The 18,763-nt window shown below is 42.5% G+C and overlaps 1 protein-coding gene across 4 annotated transcripts in view; it reads left to right on the plus strand.

The window, feature by feature from the left end:
- Ano4 (anoctamin 4) overlaps nucleotides 1-18,763 on the plus strand; it is a 429,439-nt gene that overhangs the window by 13,175 nt on the left and 397,501 nt on the right. For all 4 annotated transcript variants that reach the window (XM_045153480.1, XM_045153481.1, XM_045153482.1 and 1 more), the window contains exon 3: nucleotides 10,971-11,222. In XM_045153480.1, the coding sequence (XP_045009415.1) occupies nucleotides 10,971-11,222 (252 nt within the window). The remainder of the gene's footprint in view (nucleotides 1-10,970; nucleotides 11,223-18,763) is intronic.

Genomic DNA, 18,763 nt, shown 5'->3' on the forward strand with positions numbered 1-18,763 from the left:
ACTGGAAGTTATTGCTTAGCAATTCTTGGAGTAAAAGTCTGTCCTTCCTTATTTGAAGAGCATGCTATCCAGGTGTTAGCATGATGCTTTGTAAAAGCCAAAGTCAGACTTTTTCCTTATCAGGGTGTGAACTACTTGAGGAGAATTGCCTGGCAAGCACTTTCTGTCTTATTAAATCACATTGTACCTCCTCAAGTTACACTTTTGTCAGCAGTAAGCGGCATTCCATACCTTGAGGAATCCCATGTGGGCTAGACACCTTGTCCCCTGTCTTTTCCTAAACGAACTGTTCATATCGCACAGTATGGCACTTCCTTGGAAATGTGAAGTCTGTGCTTTAGGGCATGCTGTCCTCTGTCCCTTTCCTCTTGTGTTGGGAACCCTGGAGAGACTGCAATATGGGACAGAACACAGTCCTGTCCTGCTCAACCTCATATGGGTTTGTTTTGTTCCTAAGGGGAAGAGTAACCCTCATTTTTCTGTTTGTTGACTCCATTCTCTCCTTTCCACATCCTTTCTTAATTCCAGAGTATGGGGCACTGAGTTGAATAAAAAAAAAAAAAGAAAGAAATAATGATAATAACTATAGCTAGCAATTACTTGTCCTTGTTACCTGTCAGTTGTTCTTGGCTTTCTACTCACATTACTTTATTTAGTCAGAGATGAGGAAACTTGGGCTGGAGAGATGGCTTAGCAGTTAAGGCACTTGCCTGTGAAGTATGAGGATGGAGGTTTGTGTCCCCAGGACCCACATAAGCCACAGGCACAAGGTGGTGCATGCCTGGAGTTCATTTGTAGTAGCTAGAGGCCCCAGTATGTTCATTCTCTCTCTATATCTGCCTCTTTCTCAAATAAATAAATAATATATATGAGACTTGATTTCATTTTTGCTATACATACAGGCATTAATATACTCAGCATTTAAGTCTAAGTCTGTTAGACACTAAAGCCCTTGCCTTTAAACAGTAGACTATGGTTTTTCAAGCCCCAACAATGTAAAGCCCTGTAAGATAATGATGAACCAACCTCTAGGGCACATTTAGCTTATTTTATTATAAAATTACCTGAGTGTGTTCAAATATGAAACCAAGTACAGACACCTTATATTCCAAGTAGCCATCAAATCAAACCAAATTTAAAATAACCTAAAAGCAAAAAAGCTCCCAATTCACCACATTAGTTATTAAGATGTTTATTATGATTTTGTTGGGTGTAACCGTTGCTTGTCAGGCAATGTGGCCCTGGTTGCAGTGGTGACGGTCCTTTGAGCTCAGGGCATCTTTACTGCTAGGCATAGCATGAAAACAACATTTCTGTCACCTCTAGCCATCCAGCATCCTGTGAAATCTGTGATTTGAACCTGCTGGTGTGAAGTACTGGTTCTTCATTTGGTGTGAGTGTTCCTTGACATACCTGCCTTTCTCCTCCTCTCATAAAGTATGTCAACTGGTGCGAACTGGGTGCCAATACCAAAGAAGACATTAAAATGATATGGCAGAACTGGGTATAGAATATTCAGTTGTTAATTTTCAATGAATACTTGTAACTGAAAAATAAATACAATCTAAGAATTATTTTTTTAAAACATATTTATTTATTTGAATGAGAGAGAGACAGACAGACAGACAATGGGCCTACCAGGGCCTCTAGCCACTGCAAATGAACTCCAGATGCATGTGCCACCTTGTGCATCTGGCCTACATGGGACCTGGGGAAGTGAACCAGGACCCTTCACATTTGCAGGCATTAACCACTAAGCAGTCTTCTCCAGCCCATAATATAAAATTTCTTATGATCTGGGTGTGGTGGCACAAACCTTTAATCCTAGCACTCGGGAGGCTGAGGTAGGAGGATCACTGTGAGTCTGAAGCCAGCCTGAGACTACATAGTGAATTCCAGGTCACTCTAGGCTAGAGAGAAACCCCACCAAAACAAAACAAAATAAAAATTCTTATGGAAAGCTTACAGCTCAGAGTTTTATTTTAAATATACCAGATAACCTAAAATATTTTCAGAAATGTTTGCTAAATAGTGGGTGATCATAGAGCCTACTGGAAGAGGGTGATAAATAATGAGTGCATGCATGAAAGAATATTCTGATGGCAAGCAGGGTGCTCTGTATATGGGAGACTCTGGCATCCTGGAAGAGTCAGTGGCCACAACTATAGTCCTGATACAAGGGAAAAGGAAAGTCTGGAGGGAGAGAGAGTGAAGAGAAGGCAGAGCTAGCTATGGACTAGAGATGAGGATCTCTTACAAGTGTGTCCTGGGATTTGGGGTCAGGGTGACTTTGTCAAAAATATGGAAGTCAGGGACAGGATGCAACAGTTACATGTTGGATGCTCTGGGTTGGAGAAGCCCATGCAACTCCCCATCTCAAAGGCCCTTTCAAGACATTGGAACTGTGAGGAAGATGGTCAAGAAATACAATATTATCACTATCTGCACAGAGAGATCGGTTGGGTCTTTGGAAAGGATGACATCATGAGCAAGAGAGAGTAGGTATTTTTAGCATTCAGGGGCCAAGGACCAGCCCTTGAAGAAAGCTTGGTTAGGATAGAGATAGTGACAAAGGGAAGAGGATGAAGCCTGGACATTTCTTGGAAAGACCAGATAGTTGAAGTAAAGTGGAGAGGTAAAACATCAAAATAACATTGCTGTGGGCCATGTGAGTGGCTAGGGCTGGAAGCTCTGGGGAAGGAGTACTGAGCTGCAACAGGGGAGACACTTCAATGAAACTGAAAATGATATGGTGGAAAACACCTCTGGAGAGCTTCCCTTCTGCCAGGTACTGTTGTGAGTACTTTTCGCATCTTTTCTCACTTGATGCTAACAGAAGTCGTGAGGTAAATAGCACTATTTTCTCTCATTTTATAGATGAGGAAACTGAGTTAGTTCCCCAGAAGTCATGGAGTTGCCTAAAGATGCATGGGTAATAAGAAGCAGGATTTGAACCTAGGCAATGTTTCTGTTAGATAATATTCCTATTACCTGCCATCTTTAAGACATGACCAAGTGGTTGTTTCTGATCCAGGCAATTGTAGCTACTATGTCAGGGTGTTGTGGGATAAGTGGTAATATCTCCCAAAAGATATCTTGATATCTATAGGTACCCCCCAATACCTGTGAGTGTGACTTTATTTGAAAATGGGGTCTTTGCAGGAGTCACCAAGTTAAGGTGAGATCATCCTTGTTTGTCATCCTTGTGACCCTAATCCATTATAACTAGTGTTCCTATAATAAGAGAAGGGACACAGAGTCACAGGGACAATGGCCATGTAACAATCTAGTGAGGTGTCAGTAAGACAAGGAACTCCAAGAAGCCTTAGTAGTACTAGAACCCAGGAGATAGGCAGGGACTAGAATATCTGTTAGAGATTTCAGAAACATCACAATCCTCCTGAGCCCTTATTTCAGACTCTACTCCCTAGAACTGTGAGAGTAAGTTTCTGTTGCATTTAGCCACCTAGTTTCTGATACTGGGCTGTAGTTTCTCTACAGAACTAACCTCTGCAGGGAGTGTGGGTACAGCAGACACTTGGTCTTCTCCAAAGGTGAATGGGTAATAGTGAGCCCTGAATGGCTGTTTCAGTTCCCTGATTCAGGCTGTCTAAAGCCATAAGGAATGCAATGTGGTGGAAAACCAAAGGTAGGTCCGTTCTTCAGGTGGGAAGATTAAAGTGGTCAGTGGTGTTGTGAGAGGCCTTCTGCCCCCTGCCTTGCTGTCATTTTCTCTTCATGGTGGATAGCCGCATGGCTTTCAGTAGCCCTGAAATAGTGTCCAGACCCAGTGTTGTTGAGGAAAAGGAGCATGGTGCCTCCTCCAGCCTTACTTGACGGTGAGAACTTTCTCCTCCAAGTCTCCTCAGGAGTCCTCTCCTGGCTCCTCAGGTGGTCTGGGCCCCATGGCCATCCCTGAACCTACCACTGACAGGGAGAAAGCATGATTTTTAGTCCCATCAGATCCACTTGGGACTCTGGAGGGGTTGCAGAAATGTCACAGTCAGCTTTGCATCACTGGGATGAACCTCCAGACCAGACACAGTTACAGGAGGAAGGGAATTTATTTGAAGCTTGCAGATCCAGGGGAAGTTCCATAATGGCAGAAGAAGCTGACCTGCTTTCACAGATCCATTCACAGAGAGAAGAGGCTATGACCAGCACCATAAGCAAGTACCCTCCAGGAACCCCAGGCCATGCTCAGACAATGTGTACATCTTTATGCTGGAATTCAGAGCCACCCTTACACCTTAGCACTGGACCCCAGGACCTGCCCAGTGACACCTCCTCCAGCCAGGTAGCTGGAAATCAAAAAAGCTGTAATAAAACTCCTGAATCCTTTGAGGAACATCCATTCAAACTACCACAGGGAATGAGTGCACCTGTTCCATGCCAGAAGGGTACGTGAGGATGGGAAAAATTCCCAAAGAAATCACCCAGGCTACCGGAGGATGGAGAGGGATGGATTCTGTGTGGGTAGCAGGCACTGCCCACTGCCTACAGCCTGTCCAAAACAAAGTGCCTTTGTAATATTTATGGCAAAAGCAGAAAATGCTTAGCAACCTTAGACTCGCAGTGCTAGAGGAAGACTACATCTCTTTGGATTTGCCTGAGGAGGTCTTTTTTGAAAAATTCCTTGTATTTTCTTTCATCACCCCCACTTGTCTTTCTCTTGGCTATTTCCCATCTGTGAGGATGTTCCATTTAAGAAAACAGTACTCATGTGGATTCCCTGCTAATGTAGTTCCTATAGAAACCTATTCACTGCCAAAAGCAGAGGTGTCAAAAGATCTTAGGAAAAGAAAGTTTGTTCTGAAATTGTTCTGTTTATCCATGAGGCTCTCAGATAACTCCCTATTTTCTGATAGTAACTTTCCTATTTTATTCATGTTTTAGAGGTTTAAGAGCCTTATGGGTGATGGGCATTATTTTTGTTTTCTCAAGACTGCCTATAAATTTAGGTATCAAATTGGCTTCCTTCACAATGTTGGGCCCAAGCAAGTGTAGGGTTGACACTGAAGTTAAAGGAAACAGGGGACCGGATGGTGCATAAAGGAGGATGGGCAGAGTTACCTCTTAAATGCCAGCTGTTCCCCTACTTAGTTGTTCCCTCAAAACATTTTGACCTCATTGCTGCTTTTAAATTTAGAGGAGACCATTTATCTTCAATCATCATTATGCAAATCTTATTATAGCTCACTTATATCAATAAAATGGATTAAAATATTTGCTAATGATCTACATTTCTGGAGCAAATGATCTGATAATTTTTAAACTAAAAATAGCCTTGTTAACTATGTAAACAATATCTTCTCAACATTAAGTAAAAGCTCTAAATCAGCTACAATTTTGCGTAAGAAATGGTAAAGCCTGAAAGTTTGAAGAGCTCAGAGTTCCTTAGAAATGAAAAAATATTTTTGGAAGAAATGAACATGTATGTTATATATATTTAACAAATAAAATATGATTTATTTTTTGATTTTTTTATTATTTATAGTGAAATGATTACTGCAGTAAAATTTAACATAGCTACTGACTCACAATTAGCATTTAAATTTTTTTTCTTTTTTTGATTTTTCAAGGTAGGGTCTCACTCTAGCTCAAGCTGACCTGGAATTCACTCTGTAGTCTCAGGATGGCCTCAAACTCACAGTGATCCTCCTACCTCTGCCTAAAATTTTTATTTATTTATTTGAGAGAGAGGAGAGAGAGATGGGGGTTGGAGAAGGAGAGAGAGAGAGAGAGAGAGAGGGAGGGAGAGAGAGAGAATGGGTGTACAGGGCCTCCAGCTAGTGCAAATGAACTCCAAACACATGTACCATCTTGTGCATCTGGCTTACGTGGGTCCTGGGGAATTGAACCAAGGTCCTTTGGCTATGCAGGCTTTGCCTTAACCACTATGCATCTCTCCAGCCCTATCTTTATTTTTTTGTGTATGGTACATGCACTTAGAAACTCCTGTTTTAGCAAATATATAGTGCACATTAACAGTATTAACAATACTTCTTATTCTGTACATTAGCTGTAGACTTATTGAAACTAAATAACCAAAACTTGGAACCACCTGTTCCTCCCTCCTTCTCCCCTGGGCCCCATGGCCATCCCTAAATCAACTGCTGACAGGGAGATACCATGATCTTTATCCCCATCAGGTCTACGTGGCATTCTAGAGGAGTGTGGGGATGAGCTCACCTGTCTATGCCAGAGGAGTACATGAGAGTGGGACAGATTCCCAGAGGAAGCATCAAGGCTATTGGAGAACGGATAGGGATAGATTCCATGTGGGTAACTGACACTGTTCACTGTTCACTCTCCTGGTAACTACCATTTTGCACTCTATATCTATGTAGTTGACTTTATTTATTGTCTTAAAGAGTGCTTAGATGAGTGAGTTCATACAGTGTTTTTCTGTGTGGCTTATTTCACTTAGCAAAATGTTTCCTTGTTATGTTGAAGGTGGAAGGATCTTCTTGTTAAAGCCTGAGTAGCATTCCATTGCTTGTATGTGACACAGTTTAGCCATTCATCTATCAATGAGCACTTAGAAATCCTTACGCACAATACTTTCACAGTGTGCTCTAGTCTTTATAGTAATTTCATAAGGGCTTGGGAAAATGGAAGGAGAAAGAAAAGAGATTTAAGCAAGTTTCTGAATGATATGGCAAGGCAAGGGTGATTCATAGCCCTTTGATTCTTGTAGAAGGATTATCTGGGGTAAAAATAGAGTAATATGTTTTCATATATTTTTAATCCTTATGTATGTATATGTTCATGTGTGTGAGTGCAGGTGCATGCATGCCACAGCACATGTGTGAAGGCCAGAGGACAACCTCAGGCATCAATCCTTGCCTTCCACTTTGTTGCACCTCCACTGGATATGCCATGCTAGCTGGCCCTCAAGCTTCCAGATATTCTTTTGCCTCCACCTCCCACAATATAAGAGCTCTAGGATTACAGACACTTGCTACTCTAAAGCTTTATGTGAGTCCTGGGATCTGAACTTGAGTCTTCATCCTTGTGCAGCAAGTACTTTTACTGACTTGAGCTTTCTCCCTAGTCTGGTTTCATATTTTTAAACAAAAGCATAATAGAACATCAATTTAAATGGAGCATTCTGAAATTTCAGTTCTTTGTCTTTTTTTTTTTATTTTATTTGAGAGCGACAGACACAGAGAGAAAGACAGTAGAGGAAGAGAGAGAGAGAAAGGGCGTGCCAGGGCTTCCAGCCTCTGCAAACGAACTCCAGACGCGTGCGCCCCCTTGTGCATCTGGCTAACGTGGGACCTGGGGAACCGAGCCTCGAACCGGGGTCCTTAGGCTTCACAGGCAAGCGCTTAACCGCTAAGCCATCTCTCCAGCCCCAGTTCTTTGTCTTAATATTGTCTTAGGGGCAATAGAGGATGCAAGTGTATTGATGACAAATTTACATCTGAAGTTTAGTCCAAGAAACATGATTAGGCTTTGTCCCTGGACCAGTGGTATTCAGGTCATCTTTGGTTCCAATGTAAACTTTGAACATTGAGAAATTGTGTCCTTATTGATTAGCTTCAGAGGTCTCCTGTTGCTTTCAGGAAAGGTTCACCCATATTCATTGACATCTTTCGGGAAGGGATCAACTAAGACAGTGGAAATATCCCGGTTGATTTGGCTTCAGCACTTCCCTTTCTATGAGTGTTCTGGTCAATGGGACTCTGCCATGATTAATTGTTCAGAAAAAAATTATTATTAGGAGGGACTTGTCAGGAAACAGACCCCAATATCCAGCTCCTAGAATCCCTCTTGCCCACTGTCTCAGCATTAGAGTGTGGCTTAGTGTCCCAGATCACCTATATTTTCAGTGAGCCTGGGTTTAAGTCTTGACTTACTTGTGTACTACTGACCTTGCTGCTTGACCTCAGTTTCTCCATCTACCCATGCAAGTAACAGCACCTGCCTGACAGGATCTTGTGAACCTCGATGAGGGTGTTGGCGCTTCCCTTGGCACTATGCTCATTTTCAGTGGGTTATTAACTTATGACAGTCTTTGTTTCTAGGGTTCAGTCATGACTTCTATGTGGATGACCCCTGACTTTATGATTCTGATGTCATTTCTCCTGTCCTTCATTTCCATTGTTTAATCTTCCTTCCAGATATGTTTGCATAGATGTTGGCACTCAAGCTCAAATGCCTCATGTCTAAAACCATCTAATTTTCCTTAGACACGCCTTCTGATTGCCACAGTTAAGATGAGAAAATTCACCATTTTCTGTCTTAAATCTTCTTCCACATCTTATCAGTGAAGGAGTTACCTAGTGGCCACAGGTTCCTTTATTTTATGTCAATATGGCATCTCTATACATTCCCCCCCACACACACTGTGCTAGTGCTTTACCTTGCTTCCCTTAATGACCTTTATCTGGTCTCTACTCTGCATCCTCTTGCAAGCTGCCCCATGTAGGGGAATTTCGGTGAACACGGAGTGTCAATTCTGAGCCTACCCTTGGGCTATGTGCTGATGGGGAGAAGTGAGGAAGAGAGCCAAACAGAGAAAATGTATAAAGGAATCTTAACTATGACTAAGGCAACCTCAGTTCACAAGAGAGACACCCACAGAAAGAACTAAGACTTGGCTGGGAGCGTGGGCCATTGTGGTGTGAATCTGTGTCTGTCTGAGTGGTGTCTAGCGTGGTGTGGGATGGTTTCAGAGTCCACCCAGCTTCCTAATTTTGGCTTACTGTGTCCCTCAACATACCTTCCTCCATCAGGATTTCCTTCCTGTAAACCCTCCATCCCCTGCATACCAGCCCCTTTCACTGTGTGTCACTTTACCAGGCTGTGACAGGGTGGGATATCAGAGTAGCTTCCTAGAAGAGGTGATCAGGACAGGGGACTGTCTTTCTTAGTTTTAACTTGATTATAGCGATTCCCACTTTACAGAACTTTAGGAACATTGCTGTGCCTTCCAAATAAAACCCAACCTTTTTATCTTGGTATTTAAGACCCCTGGCTATCTTATAACGACTTACTTTTCATCCTTGTTTTCTTCACACATGCATTACATTCCGGTATTCGTGTGTGTGTGTGTGTGTGTGTGTGTGTGTGTGTGTGTAGTTGTATGCACTTGTATTTAGGACAAAGGAGGACATTGAGAGTCCTCCTTTGTATATTCTCTTCCTGTATACATGTCCTCAAGACAGGGTCTTTCACTGAGCCTGGGGCTTGCATTTTTAAAATATTTTATTTTTTTTTATTCATTTATGAGAGAAAGAGAGGGAGACAGAGAGAGAGAGAGAGTGAGCATGCTAGAGCCTCTAGCCCCTGCAAACAAACTCCAAATGCATGCCCCACCATGAGCATCTGGCTTATGTGGGCTCTGGGGAATTGAACCTAGGTCCTTTAGCTTTGCAGGCAAGTGCTTTAACCACTAAGCAATCTCTCCAGCCCAGGAGCTTACTTTTTTTTTTTTTTTGTTGGACTGGTTGTCCAGCAAGCTCCAGTGATTCTCCTATATCTCTCCCAATGTTGGGGTTACAGGTGTGTGCATGGTCACACCCTGCTCTTTAGTGGGTGCCTGGGATTGAACTCAGGTCTTCATGCTTGCACAAAAAGTACTTTTACCCACTGAGCTCTCACCTTTGCCCAGCATATCTGTATTCTGCATCTAGGTTCCAAATGAAAAGACCTTCAGAGACCAGGCATGTAGAGCAGAGTGAAGCAATCTGGGTGTGAAGTGTCGGCATGGTAGGAACCGTGGCAGATGGGTATTCCTCTCCTACGTCTCCAGGAGGTGGAGCTGCCATTGTGTCTGACAGCTGCCCTGTGGGGATGTGTTGCAGCATTGTTTCATATTCATGAGACGATCAAGAGGTTTTCCATGAGAAGCCAAAAAGCTATGTGTGTTTTTGTGAGAATACTTTAGATTTTATTGTTGTCACTTTTAGTTTTTCATCAATTCTTTTTAAAGGGTGGACTAAACAATACCTTTCCACAAACAGGTTTATCCTTCTGGCTTCTAGATGCCAACTTTGCCTATAAGGCTGTGTTCATGCCACCTTCTCCATGGCCCCGTCTGGAAGCCCTCTCCCAGAACTGCTAAGGGTCACTTTCTGTCCTACTTTTCATCTGTTGCTTTTGTCTTATCTGTGCTACAGTTATTTGTAGTTTAGGGGAAAGAACATGGGCCTTAGAGTCAGAAAGGTTTATTAAAGTGTGCCTTTGGCACTTGTAGGTTGCCTGATATAAGGAAAGTTATATCCAGTTTCTCCACGTAAAGCTGAACTAGTAAGGGTGCCCTGCACAGATGCTGTGAGAGTTCGAGCTCAGTCCTGCCAAGTATTCAATGTGGAATTGGCTTTTAAGTATCTTCTTTTATTATGAACACGGGTCTTGTCTCCTTTATTAGACACTGAGTCCCCAGCGGGCGGACATACACAACATGTGCTGTGGAATAAATGTGTGTAGAAAAAATGAACAGGATCCATCCAGTGTATTCACACCTGCCTGCTGATCACGAACATGCCTCCAAACATTTGAAAAAAATTACTTATTTTCAGAGAGAGAGAGAGAGAGAGAGAGAGAGAGAGAGAGAGAGAGAGAGGGAAAGAGAGTAGGTATGCCGGGATCTTTTGCTGCAAAGGAACACCAGATGCATGTGCCACTCTGTGCATCCGGCTTTATATGGGCACTGGGGAATGGAACCCAAGCCTTTAGGCATCAGGCAGTGAGACATCTCTCCAGCCTTGAATCCTGACTTTAAGTGGTGTTTGACCTGACAAGCAGTTAAGACTTTTGTTATATATATACACATATGTATACATATATCTATGTCTATGTCTATGTCTATGTCTATGTCTATGTCTATGTCTATGTCTATGTCTGTCTGTCTGTCTGTCTATCTATCTATCTATCTATCTATCTATCTATCTATCTATCTATCTATCTAATGTAAAGGTTTGATTGTGGTTACTGACCTAATGTGTTTGTCTTAACAGGTTATGATGTTGCTGGGCCCGTTGCAATTGGCCTCACCCACTGGAAAAATCCATATGCACAAGGCAAACCCACCCTCCCATCAGATCTGCCCCTCTTCATCTCCAAAGACGCAGGCATTCCTGTGTATCACCAGTCCTTCACACGCAAAGCTGACCTGGCCACGCCCTTGTCTTGCCCAGCCTCACTGTCCATCACTCCAGTGCCTTCTTACAGCAGCAGCAGCCAGGAAACCCTGAGCCAAGACACGACAGGTAACCATGTTGGGCTCATGCTGAAGGTTCGGGATTCTGTGTACTTATGGTTCCTTCATGCATATTGGCCTTCTGAACAAATTACACCAGCCTTTCCGCTTATGTAATGCTATCGAGTCCCAACAATGCCTTCACATTCACTTTACTTGATAGATGGAAGGGTGTACGTCTTTGGAAATGTGTGACCAAAGTGTTAGCTCTGTTTAGCTAACCGTTATCTGGAAATCAACTTTGAACCAGAATTCCAAGATCTGACTATGACATTGTTGTTGTTGACTTTAGTATGTATTTGAGAATGTGGTGTGCATACATGCATACATGTGTGCTCATATATGTGTGGGTACTTGTATTTGTGTGTGACAGCACATGCGTGTGTATATGTGTGCTTGTGGAGGCCAGAGAAGGACACTGGGTCTCTTCCTCCACTGCTCTCCGCCTTAGTCTTTGTTGTTTTGAGGTAGGGTCTCTTTGTAGCCCAGGCTGACCTGGAATGCACTATGTAGTCTCAGACTGGCCTTGAATGCACGGCGATCCTCTCAGCTCTGCCTCCCAAGTGCTGGGATTAAAGGCGTGAGCCATGCCTCCCTTCCACCTTATTCTTTGAGACAGGGTCTCTTGCTGGACCTAGAGCTCACTGCGTCAGCTAGTCAGCGAGCTGCTGGCGTTCTCTGTCTCTGCCTCCTCGGGGCTGGGATTTCAGGAGTGCGAGACTATGCCTGCCATTTTATGTGAGTGCTGGGGATCCAGGCTCGGGGGCTCATTCTGATGCAGCCAGCACTCTCCCCAAAAAGCCATGCCCTAGCCCTGTAGTTACTTTCTTTAGTTCTGCTTTTGTTGACAAGATCACTCTCGGACTAAACGCTTGAATTTTAATCCTTTGGTAGAGCCAGTTCAAGTCGCTCTGTCATACTGATCTGTTGCTGTCTGAAGACTTGTGTCCATGGGCAAAATCTGGCCAGGTGACTCCTTTCTACAGCCGAAGAACTAAGGATAGTTTTTTTTATTTTTTAACGTTTTAAGTGGTTGTGAAAAATTTGATATTTTGAGACATATAAAAATATATAAGAGGGCTGGAGAGGTGGTTTAGCAGTTCAGCGCTTGTCTGTGAGGCCTGAGGACCCCGGTTTGAGGCTTGATTCCCCAGGACCCACATTAGCCAGATGCACAAGAGGGCACACTTGTCTGCAGTTCGTTTGCAGTGGCTAGAGGCCCTGGTGCGCCCATTCTCTCTCTGCCTCTTTCACCCTCTCTCTGTAGCTCTCAAATAAATAAATAAATAAATCAAAATTAAAAAATTAAAAAAAAATATATATATAGGAGCCAGGTGTGGTGGTGTATGTCTTTAATCCCAGTACTTGGGAGGCAGAAGTAGGAGAATCGCCATGAGTTTGAGGCCACCCTGAGACTACATAGTGGATTCCAGGTCAGGCTGAGCTAGAGTGAGACCCTACCTTGGAAAACCAAAAAAAAAAGGAACCAAACTATATATATTTAAATTTCAGTGTTCCCATATGAAGTTTTAATGGGACACAAACACACTCTTTCATTTATGCATTATCCAGGGCTGTTTCTTTATGACAATGGCAGAACTGAGTAATTGTGACAGACTTGATGGCTCACAATGCCTAAACTATTTACTCTATGGTCCCTTATCAGAAAATATTTGCTGACTGCTGTTCTATGTGACCCTTGGAAGTCATGACTTAAATAAGATAATCAGGGCAAGGAGGATGCTTACAACACCCTGCCTTAAAATTGAGGACATACCACATTTGAAGTCACTTGTAGAAATTGCTGTCTGTGCAATGATAGCCAGCTGATGTCTTTACTTCTAAAGCCAGAGTTGGAGGTTTAAATGATGCAAAAATCTATAGCACTGTATTTTTATCCTGTAGACAGAGCACTTGGGGATCACCGTCTAGCCATCTAAATTCAATGTGTAACAACTAACTGCTTTTCTGGAAAAAAATCTTTGAATGTTGGGATTCCATGACATGCAACAGTTCACCAATGCCGCCACCTAGGGGTGAGGCCCTGACACTGCAGAGGTTCCAGATGTCAAAAGCAGTCTCTGAGGTAGATATTGCTGACTTCACCAGTCATTATTGAACTTGTTTCATACCTTTAAATATTATTGAGCTGAGGCTAACAGTAATTTCCCTTCATGATGAAATCAGTCCCCAGGAGACTGTAGATTTACTGTCCTGTTAAGGCTGAGGATCTCTGGCTCCTGCCCCAGGTGATGCTGTGTCCTTCAACCATCTGTCTTCTCCAGGCTTCCCTCTGGGAATCTGATTCCTGAGGTTCCCACACATACCAGGAGACCTCTCTCCATGGTGGCTTTGTTGAAAAGGCTAAAATGGGCTCCGGGAGGCTGATATTACAGCGCGTGGGGAATATCTGCAAGCCTCGGCACTCAGGTCTGCACAGGGCAAAGCTAACCATCTTTGTGATTTATCCTGATCCAAGGTCACTTTGAGAGCAGAAATGATGTCCTGTGTCTAGTCACCCAGAGGCCTCCTGGGGGTTGATTTCATCATGAAGGAAAGTGGTTCTGCTTGCTTTTTACTTCAGGAACATTTGAAGTTAAGAAATAAAAGTCCCTTTTTTGGCCACAGCAAAGCAAGGCTGTGGCATCTTTCAGCAGAGGAGTGTACAGTGGCAGCTGCCAGGAGAGCATTTTATCACGTCTTCCCATCAGTTGGCCTTTTTCCCCCTTTCCTTTTGAGCAGTGCACTCAGAAGCAATCTGATTTTGGGAAGAAATTTCTATTTTTAACTGGTGGTTTCTGAGAAAACAAAATAGAAAACCTTGATTCTTTTCATTCTCAGACTTTTCCTTGGCAACAAAATATGAGCTCAAGCAGAGACTCTACCTCGAAAAACAAACGAGTACCCCCCCCCAAACAAAACAAAATAAAAGCCTTCATTCTTTTCATTCTGAGATCTTCCCTTGGCAATAAAGTGGTAAATTTCCTTATGCAACTATTGATTATTTTATTATTGGCATTACTGTTACTACTACTTGTGTCTTTACAAAGTATAGCTGAACATATAAAGACAGACTGAACAGGCATGTGATGTCATTTTATTATAAAAATTGTGGCTGCTGGGGTAATTTTGTGAGTCTCAAAACTATAATTATGTGTAGCTAAAATTTAAATTTGTTTTCATATACCAATTTATTGATTTTAATATGTAGCATATTTGTGTGAAAAATTTATTTTCTTTCTTATGTACTTTTTAAAAGTCTGTTTTGTTATTTGCATATTTATTACTTTTTTTCTTTTCTTCCTTCCTTTTTTCTTTTATTGCTCTTTAAAAGAAAATTCTGGGGTGAGATGTGTCAGTGTAACCATCCTAGAATGTCTTAAAAATTCCAGAATTTTACAGGCATCTTCAAAATTCTAATGGATTTCTTTTTTTTCTTAACTGTAGTCCTAGTGTAGTAGAGCTGTGAAGCTTAGGTTCATGTAACTGGTCGATTATGTATTGATTATTGAAATTTTCTTCTGTTTAAGAATTTTCTGGGTTGCACAGATGGCTTAGTGGTCAGGGTACTAGTCTAACTATCAGACTTTGAGTCCCTGGTGCCCATGTAAAGCCAGATGCACAAGATGGCACATGTATCTGGAGTCGTCTTGCAACAGCTGGAGTGCCATCCTCTCTTTCTCTCCCAGCATACTGATGGTCCTAAAGTGTCCATTTCACTTTGAGTTGTTTTCCCTCTTGGATTTCTGTTTGTGTGGGTTGTGGTAGGTTGTGGCCATGGGTCCTCTCCTTTCCAGCTGTATCTAGGTTCCCCTCTGTGAGGACTATTCTTGATAACATATGCCTTAGTACCTTTCGTTTCCACCTTTTGTTTTTAATGTTTCACGGTGTCCTTTAGCTTTCCATCAGTTGTACCCCAAGCTGCATTGGGACTTTTCTTATTCATGTATAACAATTTCTCGGCCTTGGCACCATGCACATTTTGAGCTGAGAAATTCTTAACTATGAGGAGTGTTCCATTCATTGCAAGATTTTTAGCCACATCCTTGCCTTGTTCCCAATTGGTGCCAGTTGTGATGACTAACTATATCTTAAGACATTGCCAAATTTCCCCTACGAGTGTGAAGTGAGCCTAGTTGAGAACCAGTGATGAACATATGTCAGTTGAGTTTTGCTCTGTTTTCTGAAGCTTGGCTGAGTGGGTCTATTCTGGTAACTTAATCGTTGGGAATTGGCCCCTGGGACATAATCTGTTTTTATCCAATTTTAACAAGGGTAATTTGCAAACTATGCCTTAATCTAGAGTATGGAGAGGTGTCTTTCCATAGAGGGAATAATTTCCCTCCTGAAGGTAAAAATCATGACCTTGACAGTGGCCCTTCCTCCTCACTGGTCCCTAATATTCACTCTTCTGCAGTCAATGAGACCTCCTCTGTTTGTGCTCAGTACCTCTAGCAAAACCTGTCCCGTTTGCCTCAAGCCTTCCCTCTTCAGTCTCCCACTCTTTTGCTTTGGTTGTCTTCTGCTGCAGTTGGGTTTTACAAAGAATGTTAATGAATTACAAACACCCTGTATGAACTTTTTTGTGTTTATTTTTGATGCAGAGTTTTACTGTATCTTAGACTGACGTGGAATTTACTCTGTAGGGCAGGCTGGTCTTGAGCTCATAACAATCTTCCTATCTCGACTCCCCAAGTTCTTGGATTATAGGTATCAGCCACCACACTTGACCCTTTATGAGTTTTTTTGTTTGTTTGTTTGTTTTTTGAAGTAGGGACTCATTCTAGCCGAGGCTGACCTGGAATTCACTATGTAGTCTCACAGTAACCTTGAACTTATGGAGATACTCCTACCTCTGTCTCCCGAGTCCACCACGCCTGGCTCTTTGTGGGCTTTTAAAGTGTGTTCTTTGTTGATGAAAGGGAATGTCCACTTAACAAATGACCATTACTTCCATCAGTAATCATTTCCCAATCATTTCCCAAGACTAAAGCTATTTTGTGTGTAACTACAGTCAGAGCAGAGCGCTTATGTCTTGTTATGAGATGGAAAATGGGCTTACTGGTACACATAGAAGTATGTATGAGCTCTGAATTCTTGAGGTGTGTTTACTGGTGGCGATGCCATGAACTTGCCTGAGGTGTAGAGTATCTCAGAAGAAGCGCCCATTTAATAGCCTGTATTCTATGTCTTTCAACAAATTGTGACCAGATACTTCCAGAACTGATGCCAAATGAAACTCTGTGTATGTCTATATTTCAAGAGGTTGAGTGCCACAAAAACAAAATGACCATGCAACTTGAGCCACTGATGAGACTATGGTAGGTAATCTGACCTTTCTGGGAGACCTGCATGTTCACATGGTATCCAAGGTCCTCCTTGGCTTGCCCCTGCTATGTACAGTTAGTCAGCCGAAAGCCTTCCTGTTCAAGCATGGCCTGCCTTAGATCAGTGGTGTCATATTGGAATATCAGCTATCCTCTATAAAAAAAAATAAGATAATCGAAGTTAGAAATAGTGTCAAGCCATTATATTTAAAGTTTCTTTTAGATAAGAAAGAGCTGGGTGACATTTTTGTTTTTATCTACTAGGACAGATCACTGACTTTTACTTGAATATTCACCTGTAATGTGATTATTAATATAAAACGGGACTAATGTCTAGCATGTTCGTACCTGGCAGTTATGTGATGTGGCGGAGGTGATGTGTGGTTTCAAGGGATGCTGGCTTGTAGAAGTCATAGTAAGAAGGATGAACGAGCTTGGGTAGAGACTGAGCAGAAGAGGGCCAATGTTCTAAGAATTAGAACTGAGTTCAAGGGCACCTGGGGGTAAATAAACTCTCATTTAAGGTCAAGCCCTACATGCATTGTCCATAAAGATACTGCTGCATGCAATGGCGGTGTTCTCGGGGGGGGGGGGGGCGTTAGTTTGCGGCTGCTTCATGTTGGCATCCTATGGCTTAACTAACATTTGTCAGCAGGCCCAGAATATCAGCCATGTACATCTCACGTCTGTGAGCAAAGTTGACATAAGTCGAGGTCTCCCTGTAGCTTAGAACCAATGGGATTATTGTAAATGTTCGTTTGGTCAGGCAGTTGGCTATTCGAAGTCGATCGCTAAGCTTTACCCAATTGTCCTGTCTTCCCCTTGTTGTCTTAAATTAAGTTCCATTATCCCTTTTAGGATTCAGCGCTCTGTTCCATCATTCAGTTTCTGAGTCTGGCACAAGCCTGTAAGTTCCCTCTCCAGGTGTGATTACTGTTGGGTTTCAGAAGATTGAAAACACCCCTGAGTCAGGAATGTTAGCGTCACATGAGCACAAAGTCGAATAGAAGACATAGCTATCAAGTTTCCTGAGAACTTAGGCTATAATAAGGCTGAATTAAAGCTACTAAATCTGATCTGCAAACTTGATATATTTTAGGATCAAATGACATTAAGGTGCCCCAATACAATAATCAGTTGCTCAGTCATGCCTACTACTCAAAGGATAGTCCATTAGAGGGCCTGAGCTAGGAATGAATGAAATAGTCAAAAGTCTGGGGCAGGATGTGAGAAGTGTTTTGGTGATAGCTTCAGTGATACTTGGGGACTAATGTGGAAAAAAAATATGTATGTATTCATTAAATTAAAATGGAATCTCCATGGTTTGTATTGTTAAGCTTTAATACAAATATACATGACCTGGAGATTTTGTTCCAGCACAGATCCTCATTTAGTAGGTCTGGGGAGCTGATGGGAAGAATGTGTACTTCTAATCAAGTGATGACCATGCTTCTGGTTACGGGACTTGAAATTTAGTACAAGAAACAAAAAAACAAATAGCAAAGAATGTAGGTTAGCCAACAGACAGGTGTTATGAAAGCAATGAATGATCTTTTCAAGTTCCTGGGCAATATTATCTTTATCAAAACATTGCCCCTGAGTTCCTAAAACAGCATTCCTTAAAGGACATTTGCTTCATCAACAGTTGTCAGTGGGGGGTCTGCTTATCCACTGTTCCCAGGAGATTACTGACTTGTGAGGTACATGTTCCAACTCACCCATAGACATTGTTTACATACTGAAAATGAAACGAAAATGCCAACACTGAGGGCACTGACTTGAGACGGGGCTTGGTTGTCTCAGTTCAGGTTCCCTGGAAACAGATTCTGAGCCAGAGATGTACATGAAAGTTTACTGAGGAACCCTTGGACTCTCCCTCTCTCTCTCATGTGATGCATGGGGAGTGAGTGTCAGGGTGAAGGAGGCTGACGAGGCAGAGGAGATTTGTGCCATGCAGATGTCTAAACAGGACCTCAGACAACTGCAGGGGAGGTCTGGAGCTGGGACCATCCTCAGCGTTGCCCTACAGCCAAGCTTTTGTATACTCCCATCATTCTATCATTGGTTGGATACAATCAGCTACAGGGAATGGATGTGACCTTGGGAAATTCTATCTGTGGGCAATTCGTCCAGAGAGCCAGCAGCACCAACACTTAAAGGAGCTGGTGGAGGGCTAGCCACTACATCACCTGACTAAAGTGAGATGACTAAGGGGATATAAATG

The sequence above is a fragment of the Jaculus jaculus genome, chromosome 6 (assembly GCF_020740685.1).
Source record: "Jaculus jaculus isolate mJacJac1 chromosome 6, mJacJac1.mat.Y.cur, whole genome shotgun sequence".
Classification (NCBI taxonomy): Eukaryota; Metazoa; Chordata; class Mammalia; order Rodentia; family Dipodidae; genus Jaculus; species Jaculus jaculus.